The sequence below is a fragment of the Neolamprologus brichardi genome, chromosome 17 (genome assembly GCF_056152115.1).
Source record: "Neolamprologus brichardi isolate AB-2024 chromosome 17, ASM5615211v1, whole genome shotgun sequence".
Lineage (NCBI taxonomy): Eukaryota > Metazoa > Chordata > Actinopteri > Cichliformes > Cichlidae > Neolamprologus > Neolamprologus brichardi.
In genome coordinates this window covers 34,692,419-34,712,093 of record NC_142120.1, presented here as the reverse complement: position 1 = coordinate 34,712,093, position 19,675 = coordinate 34,692,419, and the positions used below count along the sequence as shown (strand labels likewise).

The following is a 19,675-nucleotide window of genomic DNA, read 5'->3' as shown; positions in this document are numbered from 1 at the left end:
AGTCACGATCTACCATATTAAGGAGCTGGGGTTGACACATTTGCTTAGGTGCCAACCAAAGAAGCTGGATTTTGCGGTACTAAACATTACTGTCTTTGGAACAATAGGTCAGGGTTTCAATCCTGGTCAGGGAATGCATTCTGTAAGAGTATCCACAAAACACTATACTAGCCTGGAAGTCAGCTGTTGAGGAACAACGACAAACTGAAAAGAAGTATGTCTGAAACAAGGCATACATGGACTCGATGAACTGGCAGCTGACTGCAAGTTCTGGCAGGTAACTGGCAGGTTACTGCACAGCATTTAGCATGAGCAGCATGGATATGATGAGGCAGCCCTGGTAAAGGACATCAGTCTAATAAGTCTAACTGAAGCACATGATGCCCAACCACTTGCAAGGAGAGATGCTGAGGATCAAAATTGACGGCAGAATAAAGGTAGCAACCGAGGCGATGACACACAGCAGAAATAGAGACTCATCAGAACAGGCAACATTGTCCAATCTTCTGCTGACGAGTATTGCTTAGCCTGTATGAACTGTAGCCTCAGCTTCCTGTTCTTAGCTGACAAGAGTGACACCTGGTGTGGTCTTCTGCTGCTTCAAGGTTCAGTGTGTTGTATTCTCAGAGACACTCTTCTGCATACCTTGCATACAAGTGGTTAATTGAGCTATTGTTGCCTTCTTATCAGCCCTTATTACTGCCATATGATTGGTTCATAGACATATATCTTAAACAGTTGAACAAATGTACCTAATAATGTGAGCAGAGAGTGTAACTGCAGGCCGATCGTATCTGTATTTTTTTTAGCTTGATGCACTTAATGAACTGGAGTCAGTGCGATTGTGTGTGTGTGTGTACATTTATATTTTTAATCACAGACTGGAGTTCATCATTAGCTAAGCTTTGTATTTACCCTTTATTTAGTCTTTATGATCACGATCAGATTTTGTGATTTGCCCCCTCCCCCCAACAGCAAATACCCCGTGTCACATTTCAGCAGACAAGCTCGTCCTTATTTGCAGGTCAAACTGGATGTTTACATACACGTTTCAGTTTCATAATGATGACAAGTGGTGAGGCGTATTCACAATATTTGTGTCATGCACACTGTTGCTGCTCGTCCACAGCGGTTTACCTGGCGAGCTGTACCTCCGACACCCACTCTTTCATCTCCCCATAATTGCTCCATCAATCCAGTGAAGAGGAAAAGGGGAAAAAAAGGAAATGAAACAAAGTACTGCCCTGTGTCGTGCGTGCGCAGCTCATTTAGCTCTCGGGGTAATGAGAGCTGTTGCGTAAAAGTGCAATCAATTTCTAATGTGCTGGTTTACAGCACCCACCAGACTGACAGCCGAGTCAATACATGACAAAGAAGTTTAATGGTGTTCTTTGGAGCAACAGTCTACATTGATGCGTGATGAGGGGAGAAAAAAAAAGAAATAACAGGACTCCGAATGAGCGCTGGGAGCAATGACTGTGTCAAAACTGCTCAGAGGAAATTGGCAGGGAAAGATGGAGGAGCTGGGATTTCTGGCAAGAAAATTAAAGGTGACTCAGTGATGAAGGACTTTAGTGTTAAATAGAGAAGTCTGTCAGCCCCATAGGTAAAGAAACAAACTGACACTGTGTGTGTGTGTGTGTGTGTCAGATTGATTTCAAACCAAGAGAGACTGTTTTTGAGATGTGATACAGATACACAGACTACTGCACAAGTATAAAAGCAAACATTCTTTACATTGTTAATGAATACATCATTTTACAGTAACACAGTCCCCGCCCACACAAAAAGTGAAATAACCAACCCCTGGACACGGCAGAGGCCTCTATTAAGATCGGCAATAAGGCGCTAGGCAGTGTTGAGGGAAATGAGTCCCTAAGGAACGGGTAACACGATCTGCTAATTTAACCATTCGAGTAATGTGAAGGAGCTATTTAGGAAATCCCGGGTACACCGCGTACCATTCTGAGATTAAAAAAAAGGAACTGGTGCTGAAACAGAAGAGAGGGTGAAGAGTCACTTCATGCAGATTTCATATGGAGAGCCGATGACGCTGATGTCACTGTGGCGCGTTCTCCTGCGCGTCCTCCTCCTCCTCAGACTCTTCCTGTTGGCTTTTCTTCTGTGAACAGGAGAAGAAGGAGAGTTTAACCCTTCACTGCAGTCATCTGTCATTTTACACTAGTGTAGTGTTTGAGTTGAGTATAACATTAGAAATTAGTACTTTTCTTGCACGTTTTTTATGGTAATGCTAATCAAAAACTCTCCACATCATATGATTAAGTTTAGGGGAAGATCGCAGTAACGGAGTCAGCACCAGATGAGCTCAGCATGTCCAGTGGTTACTGATGGGATGCTCTCTAAAGGTCCCAGCTGCGAGTACAATGGTGGTCAGTCAGTGGTCAAACTTTAGAGAACCTGGGCTACATGCTGGTGCAAGAAGTTGAGTTTTTTCTGCTGCAGCTGCAGCTGAAAATGCACTGACTGTCTTTTGTTTCAACGCCTGAATGGCAAACAACGTTTGCGTTCATGCATGACGAACACGTCGTCATGCATGAACGCAGCTTTCCAGAACCTACCAGCTTGAGGAAGTCGATGAGTTTGTATGCATCCTCTCCTGTGGAGAGGTCGACAAAGTCCCGTGGAATTCTGTAGCTCAGACAGGGGCTGGGTTGCACCGTCACCTCGCTGGTGGTGTAGCGGAACGCCGGGCCTTCCTGCACAGGTCCACAGACACACTGAGCATTCATTAAGACTCCAGAGTGTGTTGCAATACGGGACATACAGTATACAATGACTGACCTGCTGCTCTGCGACCTCTCCAGACGTCAGCTCGCCCCAGGTGAACAGCAGCGAGTCAGTCACCTCTCCGAATGGGTTCAGGTCGATGAGCCACACCCTCCCCTGCGACACACACGAAGACACATACTACACGTAAATGCAGCTCACAAAGTGTGTGTTGGTTTTTTTTGATTTATCAAGAAAAACATTCAGTATCGAGTTACCTGGCTGTCTCTGTAAACATCAAACACAACTGTAAAGCAGAAAAAAACATCTGAATGAGTAATCATTTAACATTCACACTATTGTCTCGCACAACTTCAAAAAGCAAACTTTTAATACCACCTCACATTAAACATTAAAATCACAATTAAGTGAAATGTCATCAGTCTTCGCTTTCATTTCCGTCCTGCCTAAATGACCCCATTTTTAACAGTACATATTTAATGACTTTCATTACTCCACAAAAAGTCTGTTTCTGTCTGAGGAGAACTTACGAAACTGAAAATACTGCATTAATATTTACATGTACAGGGAAAAATAAAAGCAGGCTGATGCTCACAGTCTTCATCCAGGACGTTGTACTGGATGTGCTGGCTGAAGAAGTCCTGAATGGCCTGGCTTATCTGCTCCTCCTGCTTCAGGATGTGCTGGTAATACTGCGTGTAGTCTCTCTGGGAGATAGCTGGGAGATCGCACAGACACATCGTCAGCACACTTTAGATTACATTTTATAATTGGTTCTAAATTAGCCTCCTGAATAACTGTACAGAGAATTTTTAAAAATAATTCCCGTCTCACGCATGAAGCGTACTCTCTTTTTGTCCATTTGTAGCCACTCGGTGGCTAACGTGATCAAACGCAGTGCAGACATTTATGGACAACACTCGTGTAAAAGAAGAAGAGGGACAGTTTTTACCAATCAGTTTGTTTTCTTTGACAAAGCAGCGAAACTCTCCGCCAGGAATCAGCTCACTCCACTTCCTCAGTACCAGCTGAAGAAAGAAGACAAGTGTTAGAGTGTGAGACAACCATTAAAGAGGAGACACTGGCGCTAGTAAGCCACTAGAAATAGTTAAATACGGCAGCAGATTTGTTGATAATACAAGGAAACCCAAAGAATGTGTTAGTGCTCTGCATGCAAATTACTCCCAACTGAATCAATATGTAATGAAGTTTTCAGATGACTCCATTATTCTTATTTTACTCACATGCAAGTCTGACATTTTAAACCAGGACTGGACAGGCCTGTGAAACGATGGTAGGTGCAGGATCCTTTGCAGATCAAACCTCTCTAACTTTTTTATTTGATCTTATTTAGTTGCACTACAGTATTTTTTACCCAGTCCTGTTATGTGCATGCAGTTCCACTGAGCAATGCATATAAACAACAAAGGGATGTGAATATCACTGTACACAGCAATGACATTACACAGGTTACTTTGTACAAACACACTGAAAGTGCGTTTACTTGGCTCATAAACGTGGCCGTGATTGTAAAGCAATCAATCAGCATCTCCGTTTCCTTGGAGACTCCAGGATTTCGGTTCTGCTGCAATGTCTTTTTTTTCTTTTTCCCCAGTGTGCTTCTATAGAGTCCACCTCTAACACCTGTAGTAGTCAAGTTTTTAAGTTAGTTGAATGGCGGGAAAAATCATGGGATCGACCTCCCCGACATTTTTGTATTTTCGCTGTCTGGCAGGATTTTAGCCAATCCTTCACATGACTGAACTCCAAGTTTGTGCTAATAAATGCTGGTAGGAAGTACAGACTCCTTTTGTGTAAGCATATCAGCTATAAACACTCATTGTTTCCCTCTGTCAGTTAAACTGATAAATAAAACAGCTCATGCAGAACAATTCTTTCCCTCCTTAGTTACGTATTAAGGATAAACCTTGTTTCTCTCTTTTGAACTGACATGTTTCTGTTGGATTTCAGGCCTCCTTCCAGAACTAAATGACTGGATGTGCATTAGAAGTTAGTGAGGGTGATCTTTGCCTGTATAGCTTATCTGGACTACCCTCGGGAAAAACCTAATACCCAATCTAATAGTTGACAAACTCCATCTTTATTGATATAAACTGAGGTGTCAAAACTTATTAGGGGAAGTCAGAAAAGGTCGCCACTTGTTGCTCTCATGTTTGTGAGTGTCTGTTTTTTGATGTAGCGGTTGGCTGACAATTATTAACTAATCCTATTTCATATGCAAACAGCCTAATGGCCAACACAGGATGACTCACCAGGTCACGAAAAACAAGCCTGTAAGAAAATGACCTCTCTTGACTCATGACCCAGTCATCGCTTTTCTGGTGAGTTTTCAGTCTCAGCTAGTTACTGAATACAATGTTTGTTTTTAAGAAACTACTGTTGTATTTGGAGTCAAACAGATCATAGAGATCAGGGTATGTTTTACAAGTGGCTGCTGTATGAGTCTGGAAAGTCCTCAGGCTTTTTAGTCAGAGCCAGCGCTCCCTCATAATCTCCAAAACCAAAATAAGCTCGGGGTTATAATAACAGGTGCTGTCACAATGCAGAGAGACTAACATGATTTCTTTTTCTGGAAATGTTGAGGAGTGTAAATGGTGAAGTTTTTTGTGAAACCGTTTCTCTCCAGTTTTTTGAATAAGTCTTAAATTTTAATCTTTGCATTTTTCTGTTGGGTTCTCAAAATGCCAACTTTGGGAGCCAGCGAGTGACTGAGGCGCCATAAAAAGACACATTTGTAGTTTGTGTTCATAAAGTGACAGCTCAGAAAAGGGTTTCACTTTTATTTTTGTCTAGGTTTTATTCTTCTTAATCATAAAGAGAGGTGGCATTTCTTGACTCCAGCTATATTTGTTATTGTCAGAGGGATTTACTCTGCTGTGACGGCTCAAATAGAAGAGCTACAACTGAACAGAAACGCTCTCTTGGTCTTGCTCTGAGCTCTGTATTACAGTGGGACAGCAGTATCACACTGTTTCACCCATCATCCTCACCATATGCTACTAACAGCTGCCACTGGCCCTCGGGCCATACTTTGGCAATCTTTTAACAGCGATGAGAACCACTGTGAGCTGATTTAAGTGCTCGAGTAATTTCATATTTCCATAACGACGCGGGGTCAGCAACCAGAGGGGTTTTTGTTCTATCAGTCCTTTTAAACAAGAAGCTAAACACTCAACAGCACCTTTAATATTTGCATCTGTTCAGCTGCTCATTAAAAGAATGATCTAAATTTGTACAGCTGCTGTTATTGTGTGCATATATATTTATATTTCTCTTACATTCTTATATATGTCTATACTTTGTATTTTGTTGTACAGTTATCTTATTTTCAACTTTAATTTATATATTTTATCTTATTCTTTCCCAGTTAAATTTACCCTTCATTCTAATTTGTGTTGTACAGTTATCTCATTCTTAACTTAATTTTTTATATTTTATTTTATTCCTTCCTGGTTAAATTTACCCTTTTTTATTTTCATATTTATTTATTTCCTATCTTATTCATAGCCTTTTCTTTTTTCTTTAGGTCACGAGCAGTTGTCCAAGCATTTCACTGCATATCGTACTGTGTATGACTGTGTATGTGACAAATAAAAATTTGAATTGAAATTGAATCACATGACAGAAATGCATTTAGGCATGTAGACATAGACAAGATGGCCTGTTGATATTCAAACTAAGTAAGGTGATTGAAAAGACTTTGAATGGTTGTTGCTGCCAGAGAGTCTAATCTGATTTACTTTTTTGTTGTCCCAGATTTATGTTGTATTATATTTTGTAAACATGTGTAAAGCAAGAGTAAATTAAGCCTCAGGGTAATGACACAAAAACACGTTTGGAGACTATTCTCTTAGCATGTGCTGCAGTGCTATTATGTATCTTCTTTATGGTGGGGAAAAAAAGTATATACCTCATAGTTGATGACTGGGTCTGGGGAGTCCTGGTCGCTGCATTGAAGGAATCTGAACATGGAAATGACAAAAAAATAATAATAAAAACCTTAAAAATTTACTTTTCACTTTCCCCGCACTGCTCTACAACCACTGCCCATACTGAATGTTTGTCATGGAGTGTGAAGCAGCGAGAGGTAAATCTACAGCCCAGCAAATTTTCCAGCCAACACTGCCAGTTCAAATGGGCCTGCGCACACCACACCAGGTGTTTTTCCTTTTTTCTTTCTGTAAACGAGCCCAGTTGTTTACGATTGTGATGTTGTTGTTAGACAACGGGACTTACGGCTGCGTGAGGTCATGCGTGATGAAGTCGGAACTTTTGAAGAGCAGAAATATATCACTGAGGCTGCGACACTGCAGGGAGCTGTTCAGAGCAATCCAGTTCGCATCCTGTAGGCATGGAAAACAAACACACACGTTAAGTTACACTGGATATAAAACGTGTGCATTCAGCTGTTAAAATGACAACATGCTGTGCTGCTAAAAAATGAGACCACAATAAATCATTTGAAAATGAGGCTGCCAAGAGTCCTACATGTTACAATCTCCCAGATTCTCCATGTGTCTCGACTATGAGGTAGGATGGCAATAAAAAAGCCTTTTCTTAGAAAGAAAAACATCCAAGCCAGGTTACAGTTTGCAAAAAACACATCACGTCTCCCAAAAGCATGTGGGAAAATGTGTTACAGTCTGATAAGACTATCTGGCCACAATTCCAAAGGCATGTTTGGTGCAAAAACCAAGGTAAAGCATGGTGGTGGCATAATCATGATTTGAGGTTGCTTTGCATTAGTCAAGGGGAAGGGAATTGTGAACACTCCCAAATAGCAGTCACTTTTAGCCTAAAACCTTCAGTATGACATGACAGAGAGCCTAAACGTAAATTCAAATAAAATGTAAATTCGAATGGCAAAGCTGGATTTCAGATCAAACAGAAAAATCAAATCAAAATAGAAGATCTGAGGGGAGATGTTAAGAGGATTGTGCAAAGGAGATGTCCTCACAATCTGACAGATCTGGAGGTTTTGCAAGGAACGGTGGAAAAATGTTGCGAAGTCAAGTTTTGCCATGCTGAAAGACTGAATGTTTTGATTATATCAAAAAGTGCTTCAATAGTATTAGCTTAAGGGTGTGCCCAATTATGCAACTAGCTTGTTGCACTTGGATTTATTTGGTTTTCACTTGAACTGTAAAGGTTATAGGTCACATCAAAGGTGGGAAACATGACTTATTATGGTTTCGTCACACTAACATCAGAAAAACCTGGCAGGACTATATGCCCTCATCCTTAATGAATAATTCATGAGGCATTTAGTGACAAACAGATGTTGGCCATGCTAACACTCTTCAATCTGAAGCAGAGGAAAGCAGTGTTTTTACCCGCGGTGCGCTCCAATTGAGTTTAGGGAATACACGCCCACCCAGGCTGTTTATGGCCTCCAGCACTTTAGAGGTGAACTCTGGAAACTCAGGAGCCTGGCAGAAACATGACATTTCAGGCAAAATGATACTACAAGCTTAAAGGTGAGGTCATACACATTTATTACATAGATACAACCTGATTTAAAGAAGAATGAGTTCACCTCTTTAGCTTAAATGCTTATATCTATATTAACATAACAGCACACATATGAAGAAACATATACATGGAAGTAATGTAAACTACAAACTGATACTCGGCTAATTTTTAGCAAAATGGTTTTATGTAATCATCCGAATTGACTGTCTTTGGTTTAACTGTAAATATATAATAATGAATACATAACATATATCCTAACATTTTAGATATAACAGAAAACCTTAAAAATGAGGCGCACTTGGACCCATTAAGGACACTTACAGTGACTGTTGTAGTTGTTTCATCGTCTGACCACTAGAAGGGAGGAGAGAGTTAGAAACATGATCGGCCATGCTTCACATGAGCATCCACCACTGTAACAGCACATATGTGACACCAAAGACATGAAAGCTTAATATGTCCCATTTAAGGTTTTAAATTTGTTTCACACTTATTTAGGTCATATTCAGTGCGATCCATTTATGATCTTTGTGACGTTCTTCCAATCTTGAAAAAAGGCTCCAGCTTACCTGAATGTCTTCCTCTGCATCTGAGTCGCTGTTGTTAGTTTGTGTCTGCTGTGTGTTGTGGTCACTTGAGGGAAGAGAGAATGAGGAAAAGGGTAAAATCAGAAGAGACAGCATGTAATCTGTGAGCAACTGTCATAACGCCCAATTACGTTTAAATCATGATTTCCACGACAGAACACGTTTGTGAAATTCCACATAGGAAACATAACCGTCTGTGTGTGCGTGCGTAGTTTGATACCTCCCAGAGACTACCAGTGTCCCATCGTCCAGTAAATAGTCTATTACATTCTGAGGCAGTGGAAGAATCAGACTGGAAAACAAGACGAACCACATCACGTATATAATACACAGAAAACAACAAAATATATTAAATAAAAGCACAGAAGTAGAAGAAAGGTGCACTGTTTACTATTTACACTCACGAAGACAGAAAGGGCAGCTGTCTGCTTTTTGTCTGTCGGCTAACGTTAGCAGCCGGCTAGCTGCCCTTTATTTTACAGCAACAATTATAAAAACGTTCAGTGGACTTGCTCTACAAACGTTAGCAGTTTACCTTTTAATCGTATGTTTCTTAAATATCGGATACCAAACCGAAAACTGACAGTTGACAACTTGCTCCTTCTTCATGCTGCAATATCCTGTAAAGGAAACGAGTCCATCAGTAAATAACTTCCGAATCTCTTTTAGAAACACATTAAAATTCTGGCTTGAAATTACACAAAATCTTCACAGTTATGAATCGATTTTAATTATTTTAATTTTACTCAGAAAACGGTGAAAATAAATACATTAGTTAGCTGTTGGTACAATTAAAAATCGTTTCATAAGTTTTCGCTCGGGGAATCATTTTCATGGTGCACATGTAGGCGTGCCGTGAGCTGACGGAGATCGTTTATTAAAAAGAAGACCTCACTGTGGATGCCTTAAACTACAATTGTAAACGTAAAAAAATAAAAAAATATTGTTTTTTAAAGAATTAACCGGATTCATATATAGGTGTATTTTCCGTGAAATGTCTTATTTTTTTTTTACTGCAAACAAAGACGATCATTAAAAGTAGAATGAAGTAATTGCTGGATTTGTATTGTAAATATTTCATTAAAAATGTTAACATTGAAACTGTTTAAGTCTCTCGGTTCTTCCCATTATTGTGACGTTTGTTGTATCAGGAAGTGGCAGCAGAGTGACTCATCTTCGTTTCTCTACTCTCTACAACTAGTCACAGACGAAAGGGAGTTCACGTGAGTTAATTTGAGTGTTTTTTACAAATTTACCGGATTGTTAAAAGTTTGAAATACTCGAGCTCTGGCAGTTTGTAGCACTGTGACGGGTAAAGCAGATACCCGCCGTTAAATAAACAAAGAAACACAGGGAAGGAAAGCTAAATGCGGAAAGGTAGGGGGAAATTGAACGGTCTTGCAGTTGCCTGGCTCTGGCAGCTAATTGAGTAGCTCATGATCTGAAACGTCTCTTCAGCGTTTAAGCACGGGTCGATACAACTGCTTTATTTTCCTGCCCAGGTCAGGCTTTCTGACTCGTCTTTCTTTCATTTTCAGTCGGACAGTAACAATGAGCAACCACGAAGAACCCAAAGACACTGCAGCTCCTCACATTGTGAAAGAAGAGGTGTGTGTGTGTTTAAATGTTTGTGAATGAGGGCGTTCAGAAAAAAAATGTCGACGCTAGCAGTATAAAATTGCTATAATAGTGCATTGGCTATAAATTGGCTTCACTTGTGTAATATAAAAATTGTGTTATACAGTTTAAAGTAATAAAGTTTCAATGTGGAGCTTCCATGTTAGTTTACTGAACAGTAGGCATGTGATGAGCTGTGCGTATGTGTTTGTTTGTTTTCTAGCTTATTGCGGCAGGGAAATGGGTGAAGCTGGAAAAGACTACATATGTGGACCCCGCTGGAAACACCAGGTATTGTTCTGTCTGTGGATTTCCATATTCTCAGTGAGATTAATTAACACTGTTAAAATAGTGGATAGCAATATAAGACATTGCCTGAGTTTAAAATAATGAGTGTATGTGCAGTGACAAAAATATCTTTATTTAATTTAGAAATTTGGGAAATGTTGGTGTTTATCCAGACAAAACAATACATTTAATGCGTAATATAATAGCTTAAATAAAATAGAGTAGCTTGATAGAATAACACAGAACACATTGCTGGTCTGTTGAGGTGAAGAGAGAGCCAAATGTGAAAGCAACGGTACTGTTTTACTGTTAGTGCTACATCCCTACCCCCACCAATGGTCATGATCTATGGGTAGCAATGGAAAGAATGAGATCGCGAAGCCACACTCTGGAAATAAGCATCCTCCGAGTGGTGGCTGAGCTGAGGGCGAGAAGGGGCTCTGGGTAGAACTGCTGCCTCTCCACAAAGGAGTCGTCTGAAGTGGTTTGAGCATCTAAGATAGTGCCTGGGTCCCTTCTAGGCAAGGTATGTCTTACTTGGAGGAGACCCCATGGTAGACCTAGGATTTGCTGCGGACGTTATGTCTCTCAGATGGATTGGGAAAAACTCTTTCCAATGGAAGATTTGGAAGAGGTGGCTAGGAAGAAGGAAGTCTGAGCATCTCTGCTTAGACTGCTACCCAGTGACGTAGACACATAATTCAGTTTTTTTTCACCATCATTCATTTTTACTCTTAGCGACGTACAAACCTGTCTGAAACACTCAGTTTCAGACAGGTTTTTTTCTGCTCTTGTCTCTATACGATGTCAGTAGATGGTTATGTGGATGTTTCCTCTCAGGAGCCCCACCCACCAACTGTTCAAAAATGTTGATTTTGATGGGCAGCCAATCAGAAGAAAGTTAGCTTAACTGGAAGAGGAAGGAAGGATGGTAGAGCAGCACAACAGGTCCACCCTTACTTTGATTACCTGTTTTAAACCTCCAGAACCTGGGAGACTGTGAAACGGACAACAAGGCGGGCCAACACTGAAGCAGATGGTGAGCGTATCTTCTTTCATTTTCTGGTTGTTCAGCTTTTGCCAGAGTTATTGAAGGCATAACACATATTTCCTCCAGGTGTGGGAATAATCGCTCTGCTGAAACGGACGCTGCATAAGGACTGCGTAGTGATGGTGAAGCAGTTCCGCCCTCCTCTGGGATGCTACACTCTGGAGTTTCCTGCAGGTCAGTTTTTTCACTCATGATGTGCTCGATGATGGAGTATGTTCCAGGGTAATGAAAAGTGCTTAATCATCTCCAAGTTGGCACTTTGTTATTTTTCTGTTGTTTAGGATTGATCGATGAGGGGGAAACTGCCGAGGCGGCTGCACTGAGGGAACTGAAGGAGGAAACTGGTTACACAGGAGAAGTAGTAGGAGTCACTCCAGGTACTATTACACACCATACTGCAGAAATTCAGGGATCGGCAGGATGACGTGTCCATACACATTTTATCTTTGAAAATTCCAATAAGAGCGATAAGGTTTTTAAGTAGACTGATAAGTTTGTTTTGGCTAACATTATTGCTGTGCTTGCAGCAACCTGTCTGGACCCTGGTCTGTCTAACTGCACCATTCAGACTATCCTGGTCAACATCAATGGTGACGATGTGGAGAATATCAACCCAACACAGAAGCTGGGTGAGAAAACATTTCATAACTCAGTTTTTTCACCATCATCATTCATTTTTACTCTAACTTGTTTAGGACATAATTCAGTTGGCCATGTTGCCTTCATCACTTTTCTTAGATTTACTTACAAGCAGAATTCCTGTGCAGTAATCTGAAGCCGGTGCTAAAATAATTAAACTCTATTCTAGAGAGAAAACTTGATGTCTTTCAAATATATATATTTTTTACCCTGAGCTATGCTTGATGGGTCACTGTTTCATCTGACATGATCACGGACAGAAAGTTGGTTCATCATTTTTCCAATCTGTAAATTGAAGTTTTTGTGATCTTTCTGTTAAAAATGAACAATATCTTCGTGACTTTGTGTCACTGTAGCTCACCTGCTTGAGCAGCTGATCTAATGCTGAAGCCTATTGCAGCAGTCTGGGTTAGTGTAATGACTCGAAAGTCTCAGTTGGTTTTGACATTCAAACCTTCCAGCCTCTGCAGTTCAATTGGCAATTTAGAAACAAAGTATCAATCCTGTCGTGTTGGTATTGATCCGATACAATACCAAGACTAATTGCATCTGCTGTCTCCTGTGAGTTTTACCTTTGTCATGAGCATCTGTACTCAAACATGAACTGTCCCTATCAGATTGTCCCACTGTTATCCAGCGTTCACGTGTTAAACCTCCTAAAACAGGGGTGTCAAACTCAAATACACAGTGGGCCAAAATTCAAAACTGGAACAAAGTCGCAGGCTAACATTAATATTTATTGAAAAAAAAAATCTTCCTCCAGATATAAGAATTAATCTTTTCTTATGGACTCAAATAAGTTTTGCTGGAAAACTGAATATGGAACAAGCAACGCTTAATACTAAACAATATATATATTAGCTGTATAATACCAGTAGGCCAGCTCTAATAGTAATTTGGTATGGCTTCGCGGGCCAGAGTTTGACACCTATGACTTATGGCAAAGTTACAGTCTCAATGTTATTTTTTATTTTTTCTCAGTGTCTTCTTGAGGGACAGTATGTGTACGCAATATTAAATTAATGTTTAAGTCCAGGTTATTGTGCAGACTCAGCACAGAGCATCAAAGAGTTGATTTGTAGTGTGTCACATCAGTGTGGCGGCAGCTGTCCTGGTAGCCATTTTTGGAATTCCATAAGATACTATGATTCATATCAGTATGTCACACATAAACACATTGTATTGAATGACACAAAAACAGAATCTTATGAGAATGATAAGATTCTGCTAACATTCTGTCCACATTTGATAACCTGGTTAGTGATGTGAAATCATCATCAATGTGTGTGGGCAAAACAGAAGCAACTTTGGATTTCTAACTACAAATCCATTCTCTCTTGTTTCTTTTTGTCTTTATCCCACTCTAAAAGTTGGATGTAACAGTGAGACCAAATTCACAACCCAATAGAAACAGATCCAGGTACATTTACTGCAATATTCAAACTGAATACAGGCTGCTGGCCATTGACATGTAGCATCCTTTCGACTTGAAGTCACCTGGAACTGTAGCTGTGCTGTAAACAAATAATGAAGCACAGTTTGACCAGAATAAGAACTAGAATCTTTAACACACTAAGATAATAAAATACACAAGCTATTTGGCTGGTAACTGGCAATAAGCCAGAGGACTAATGGCCCAGAAGGCCCAAATGAAACTAGTAATGTCCAGACATCTAGCCTATATTAGTTAATATTCATTAACCTATTTAAAAAGCACTTTTGCTCTGTTTCAGGTAAAGTGTAAATCTGCACCTCTGATTTGTGTGATTACATTTTCTCTTTGTCTTTTTCTGCTGCAGCAGCCAAAGTCTGATTTATTAATGACAAACCTGTGGTAGAAGCATCATAACATCAAGAAAACTGGACAGTTAAAGGATTTTTCTTTTTACATAAAAAAGAAAAAAAAGTTTGATGATGAGAAATGTTTAAGTGTGACAAACATACAAATAAATAGGAAAACGCTTTTTCACACCATTGTGATATAAAAGACTTACTTCCTTCATTCTGTTCATTGACCCCATTGTGGACCACTAAAATTTTGTATACTATGTAGTGTATACCTTATTTACTTTATTTATTAAATTTTGGGTTTGTTTCGTTTTTTATGCACTACATTAGACAACATCAAAATAGCGTTGTCAAAAATGACAATAGCGTTGGCATTTTTGTTATTTGTGTTTTGTAATCTTTATAAAAACCTAGAAAAAAAACCACCTCTTAATCTTTGGTATATGGCGAGGCGCTGTGGACATCCAAGTTTGTGATTGTGTAGATTTTTCAAATCAATACCATGGTTGCATCTACTGAAAATCTCTGTGAAGCTTAAATCTCAGTGACCTTGACTTCAAGGTCAGAGGTCAACTTTTCTGAAAATCGGAGGAGTTTCACATTTATAACACAGGTATGTCTACTAGGAGGCTGAAGGGTAGCACTATATATTTATAAACAATCAAAAACAACAATTTATTTCCAATTTGTATGGAATTTATTTCTGTAAACATGGTGTTTTAGGTCGGATTAAAGGACTGATGTGATGGTAAGGTGTCCGCTGCTCTGCTTTGAATATTGGTAGGCTTTTTTTTTTTTTTTTTTTTTTTTTTTAAATTTTCACAAGAATTGCTAGTTCCCCTAGAGTTTTGGCCACCCCAGCAATCAGAAGATTCCCTATGAGCAAGCATTTAGCGACAGTGGGAAGGAAAAACTCCCTTTAAAAAGGAAGAAACCTTCAACAGAACCAGGCTCAGGAAGGGACAGTCATCTGCCGCGACTGGTTGGGGTGGGGGGAGTGAAAATTTAAAAAAAAAAAAAAAAAAAAAAAAAGCCAAAGTGATAATTATTGGAGCAGCTTAATTAATGTTTCCGGTGTAATTTGCTGTTAACATCCTTTTCCAACCCTAGTTTGTGTTTTTATCACTTTTGTCCAGGGTGGAAGATGCCATGCTGGAGATTGACTCTGTATGGTTTTTCAATGTTGATACTTGGGAACCTGTTGGAGAGGCCAGGGCTGAAAAAGGGATGCCGTAGAACCTGAGAGGGTGTTATCCGCTGGTGTGCATCAAAGGCCAACATCTCTTTAATTAGGCTGACAAATAAGCGTTGGCCATCTTCTGGTCCTCGTCTAAGCATCATTATTTGTTCGAGGTCATCCAGACGTTTAAGTTTTATGTATCTTGTCTCCAAAGATTCATATCCTGTCTCGTATTTAAATTGTTGGGCGGTCTTAAATGTCCAGCGTTGTTGGTTGTAGTTGTAGTTGTCTTTTGTGAAATAGTCTTCAGTGTACACGCCAGGATCGAGAACATGATCTGGTGGCTGACCCTGAGTCTCTATGATGAATTTCAAAACATCATAATATTTTTTTCCAGGGTAGAGTGGCACCCCTGTAACAAGCTCAACAGCCACCAGCCCCAGAGACCACATGTCACATGCTTCGTTATAAGGAAGGCCAAGCATAACCTCAGGTGCACTATAACCAACCGTCCCCACACGGTCACCAGGCATCACTGCAGACACAGGACATGCGAGGCCAAAGTCTATAAGTTTGACTTTGATGGGAGACTCATGGCGGTTTACAACCATGATGTTTCCAGGTTTGAGGTCAGCGTGCACTATTCCCACAGAACCCAGGTGGGACAGAGCATTTGTGAGCTGACCTAAAATTGGCCTGACTTCACTTATGGGGAGACGCCGGTTATTCGGGTCCCATATGTAGTCCCACAGGCATTGATCGAGGAGTTCAAATTTCAGGCAAACTCGCTCTCTGTCAAGGAAAAAGCCGTTCCATTGAACAATGTTGGCGGCATCTGGATCCAACCTTCTCAGCTGCTCCAGGATGAAAATTTCCAGTTTTGCCTGTTGCAGAATATCAGGGCGGCTCTTGTTCACCTTAATAGCCACAGCTTGGTTGGTTTTGGTATCACGGCATTTGGCTACAATACCAAAGCCCCCTTCTCCGAGGAAAGCCTCTACCTTGTAGTGGTTTCCCAAAATGCTCCCTTCAACTATTTCAAGCTCATCTGAGCTGAAGGATGGGCTGGCTGACGTGTGGACGAATACTTGCTGAGAAAATTCAACCGAGTTTTGAAAACTGCAGTTGATTTTCTCTGATCTCTTGCATTTCAAGTTTGAAGGGTGCTGAAAGACCACAGGGTTTTGTGGTCTTTCAGCACTCATGTCAATGCAAGGGGAACTCTTAGGGTTGAAAAAGGGATGCCGGAGAACCTCCGCCGGTGTTATGCGCTGGTTTGCATCCAAGGCCAACATCTGTTTAATTAAGCTTACAAACAAACGTTGGCCATTTTCAGGTCCTCGTCTAAACATCATTACTTGTTCGAGGTCATCGAGACGCGTCAGTTTTATGTATCTTGTCTCCAGGGACTCATGTCCTGTCTCGTACTGAAATTGTTGGTCAGTCTTAAATGTCCAGCGCTGTTGGTTGTCGTTGTCTTCAATGAAATAGTCTTCAGTGTACACGCCAGAGTCTAGAACATGATCTAGTGGCTGACCCTGAGTCTCTATGATGAATTTCAAAACATCATAGTCTTCATTTCCAGGGTAGAGTGGCACCCCTGTACCAAGCTCCACAGCCACCAGCCCCAGAGACCACATGTCACTTGCTTCATTGTAAGGAAGGCCAAGCATAACCTCAGGTGCACTATAACCAACCGTCCCCACACGGTCACCAGGCATCACTGCAGATGCAGGACATGCGAGGCCAAAGTCTATAAGTTTGACTTTGATGGGAGACTCATGGCGGTTTACAACCATGATGTTTCCAGGTTTGAGGTCAGCGTGCACTATTCCCACAGAACCCAGGTGGGACAGAGCATTTGTGAGTTGACCTAAAATTGGCCTGACTTCGCTTATGGGGAGACCCTGGTTTTTACGGTCCCTTATATAGTCCCACAGGCATTGATCGAGGAGTTCGAACTTGAAGCAAACCCGCTCCCCGTCGTGGAAAAAGCCGTTCCATTTAACAATGTTGGCGGCATCTGGATCCAACCTTCTCAGCTGCTCCAGGATGAAAATTTCCAGTTTTGCCTGTTGCAGAATATCAGGGCGGCTCTTGTTCACCTTAATAGCCACAGCTCGGTTGGTTTTGGTGTCACAACATTTGGCTACAATACCAAAGCCCCCTTCTCCGAGGAAAGCCTCTACCTTGTAGTGGTTTCCCAAAATGCTCCCTTTAACTATTCCAAGCTCATTTGAGCAGAAGGATGGGTTAGCTGACATGGTGAAATGTGTCGGCTTGGTCAGTGAATTGCTAAGTAACGCGAAATTCTCTCAAAACTCTCCAAAAGGGTTTGCTTACTGTCAGGTCAAGGTCCGTTGAGCAGCAAAGTTTAACAGAGCAAAGCTCCTATTTAAGGGTTTTTTCTCTCAGCAAGATGATGACATCACAAGAGATCAAAGGCATTCTATTTTTGATCAATGGCATTCTATTTTTTTTCAGTTGAAACACTGGAAAAAAATAGTGTTTCAACAGGGCAGGCTGGCGCCCTGTGGGAGGCAGAGGTGATAGGGTAAGGATGCAGAGGATAAGAAAAGATCTTATCTGTCAGCTCATCAGCGAGCAGCCGCAGAATCTCAGGTGCAGCTTGGCAGGAGATGGAGAGTGAAGACAAAATCAACAATGACTTATGGCAGGGGTGTCAAACTCAAATACACAGTGGGCCAAAATTCAAAACTGGAACAAAGTTGCGGGCTAACATTAATATTTATTGAAAAAAAAATCTTCCTCCAGATATAAGAATGAATCTTTTCTTATGGACTCAAATAGGTTTTGCTGGAAAACTGAATATGGAACAAGCAAAGCTTAATACTAAACAATATATATATATTAGCTGTATAATACCAGTACGCCAGCTCAAATAGTAATTTGGTATGGCTTTGCGGGCCAAATGTAATTAGGCTGCAGGAGTTTGACACCTATGTCCTAAAACATGAAGAGAAACTCAGTCTTCCCTTTTTTTTATGCTTCTTAAAAAGCCAATATCATTATGTTAATCTTGTTCTCTTGTGTTGTTTTTTTCCCCCCCACAGATGATGGAGGTGAGTCATGTTTCAGTTCCCTTTTTAAGTAGCCCTCAGACATAAAGGCCCATGTGACCATTTCATTGATCTTCTCCTTCCAGAATTTGTCGAAGTTATTCTTTTACCGCTTGACGAGTTCCAGACCAAAATAGACGGTGCGACTTTTTTCACACACTAAAGTTTGTGCAAGCATTCAGACTGTAAGAATTTAAAGCCTAATATGAGCTTCCCTCATTTTACCCCACAGATTTGTTGCAGAAGGAAAAAATAATGGTGGATGCTAGGGTGTACATCTTCGCCATGGGGATGGCTCAGGCCTTCTTTAAGCCAAGAGAGCTGCCTGTGCTGAAGCAGTGAAGGCAACCCGCTGAAGATGAGGAATGAGAGGAAGAAATAGTCTCTTTTTTTTGTTACACGGGGCTTCTGCATAGGAGCACAAAATTTGGACGTGTGTTTTTAAAAATGAGGATTTTTTTTTTTATTTCAAGTTGTGAAATCAAAATATTTGTGCTTTTGGGACTAATAGAGCTATGTGTTTAAAATCATGCTCAAAACTGAAAACTTGAAGTCAGAGGAGGAATTCTGTGAGAAAGCAAACCTATGAAGAAGCCCTGTTTACACTACATGTGCTGGACCAGTTTTTGCTCTTGGTGTGAAGATTCCACTATAAATCATGGTTGGGCTTTAAGACTGACATATAGTAGTTTCCAAGTTGTTATAAGATAGCTTGACTTAACACAGGTTCTTGTAGGTTGTATTTACTGATTTGAAAACATTCCTTTACATGTACTTACATACGGTTTGACTTAATGAGAGAAAAATCCATCTCAAACTAATTACCCGTTTAAAAGCTGGCTGTTTGGGCTTTGTGGGGTAAAAAACAGACTTCACTAAGCTAAATAATTCCAGCTCATGTCTCCTTTGGTCATTTCAGAATGGAAAGGAGCCATTGGTCACAAAAAAAAGTGATAACGGTAACATAATTAGCAGATGTATTAACATTTTAAGAGTGTAACTTCGCTGTAATGTACAGCAAATGAACTCTATTGATTTCAGTGACTGCTGTGCCTCAAACATTGATGTGGTGCAATTACCTGGAGATTGGTACTGTATTTACCCTAGCACCTAGAAATTACTGACCCATGAATAAACATATTCCCCCTACTTGTTCTGGAATATGTGCTTCTGTTTTAAATTTTACTCTTTAACAAACAAAGAT

The 19,675-nt window shown here is 40.5% G+C and overlaps 3 protein-coding genes across 4 annotated transcripts; 1 reads left to right on the top strand and 2 right to left on the bottom strand.

The window, feature by feature from the left end:
- Positions 1–1,715: 1,715 nt before the first annotated feature.
- On the bottom strand, positions 1,716–9,646 carry cdc123 (cell division cycle 123 homolog (S. cerevisiae)). Its single transcript, XM_087830684.1, has 14 exons — positions 9,599–9,646; positions 9,364–9,448; positions 9,049–9,120; positions 8,811–8,874; positions 8,563–8,595; positions 8,103–8,198; positions 7,006–7,112; positions 6,680–6,731; positions 3,701–3,776; positions 3,344–3,466; positions 3,006–3,034; positions 2,803–2,904; positions 2,580–2,717; positions 1,716–2,122 (listed from the first exon to the last, which is right to left on the bottom strand). Exons 2-14 carry the CDS (start codon positions 9,435–9,437, stop codon positions 2,060–2,062), a joined length of 1,029 nt encoding a protein of 342 aa, XP_087686810.1. The 5' UTR covers positions 9,438–9,448; positions 9,599–9,646; the 3' UTR covers positions 1,716–2,059.
- Positions 9,647–9,735: 89 nt separating this feature from the next.
- Positions 9,736–19,620, top strand: nudt5 (nudix (nucleoside diphosphate linked moiety X)-type motif 5). Of its 2 annotated transcripts, XM_087830822.1 has the most exons (10): positions 9,736–9,752; positions 9,980–10,051; positions 10,367–10,436; positions 10,669–10,736; positions 11,720–11,772; positions 11,851–11,958; positions 12,066–12,161; positions 12,312–12,413; positions 18,558–18,611; positions 18,704–19,620. In XM_087830822.1, the coding sequence occupies exons 3-10, from the start codon at positions 10,380–10,382 to the stop codon at positions 18,811–18,813; spliced, it is 648 nt and encodes a 215-aa protein (XP_087686948.1). In that variant the 5' UTR covers positions 9,736–9,752; positions 9,980–10,051; positions 10,367–10,379; the 3' UTR covers positions 18,814–19,620. The 2 variants fall into 2 exon arrangements, with proteins under 2 accessions (XP_087686948.1, XP_087686949.1); XM_087830823.1 differs by lacking the exons at positions 9,736–9,752; positions 9,980–10,051 and adding an exon at positions 10,066–10,205.
- Positions 15,327–17,780, bottom strand: LOC148098004 (uncharacterized). Its single transcript, XM_087830821.1, has one exon. The coding sequence runs from the start codon at positions 17,653–17,655 to the stop codon at positions 15,334–15,336; it is 2,322 nt and encodes a 773-aa protein (XP_087686947.1). The 5' UTR covers positions 17,656–17,780; the 3' UTR covers positions 15,327–15,333.
- Positions 19,621–19,675: the final 55 nt, after the last annotated feature.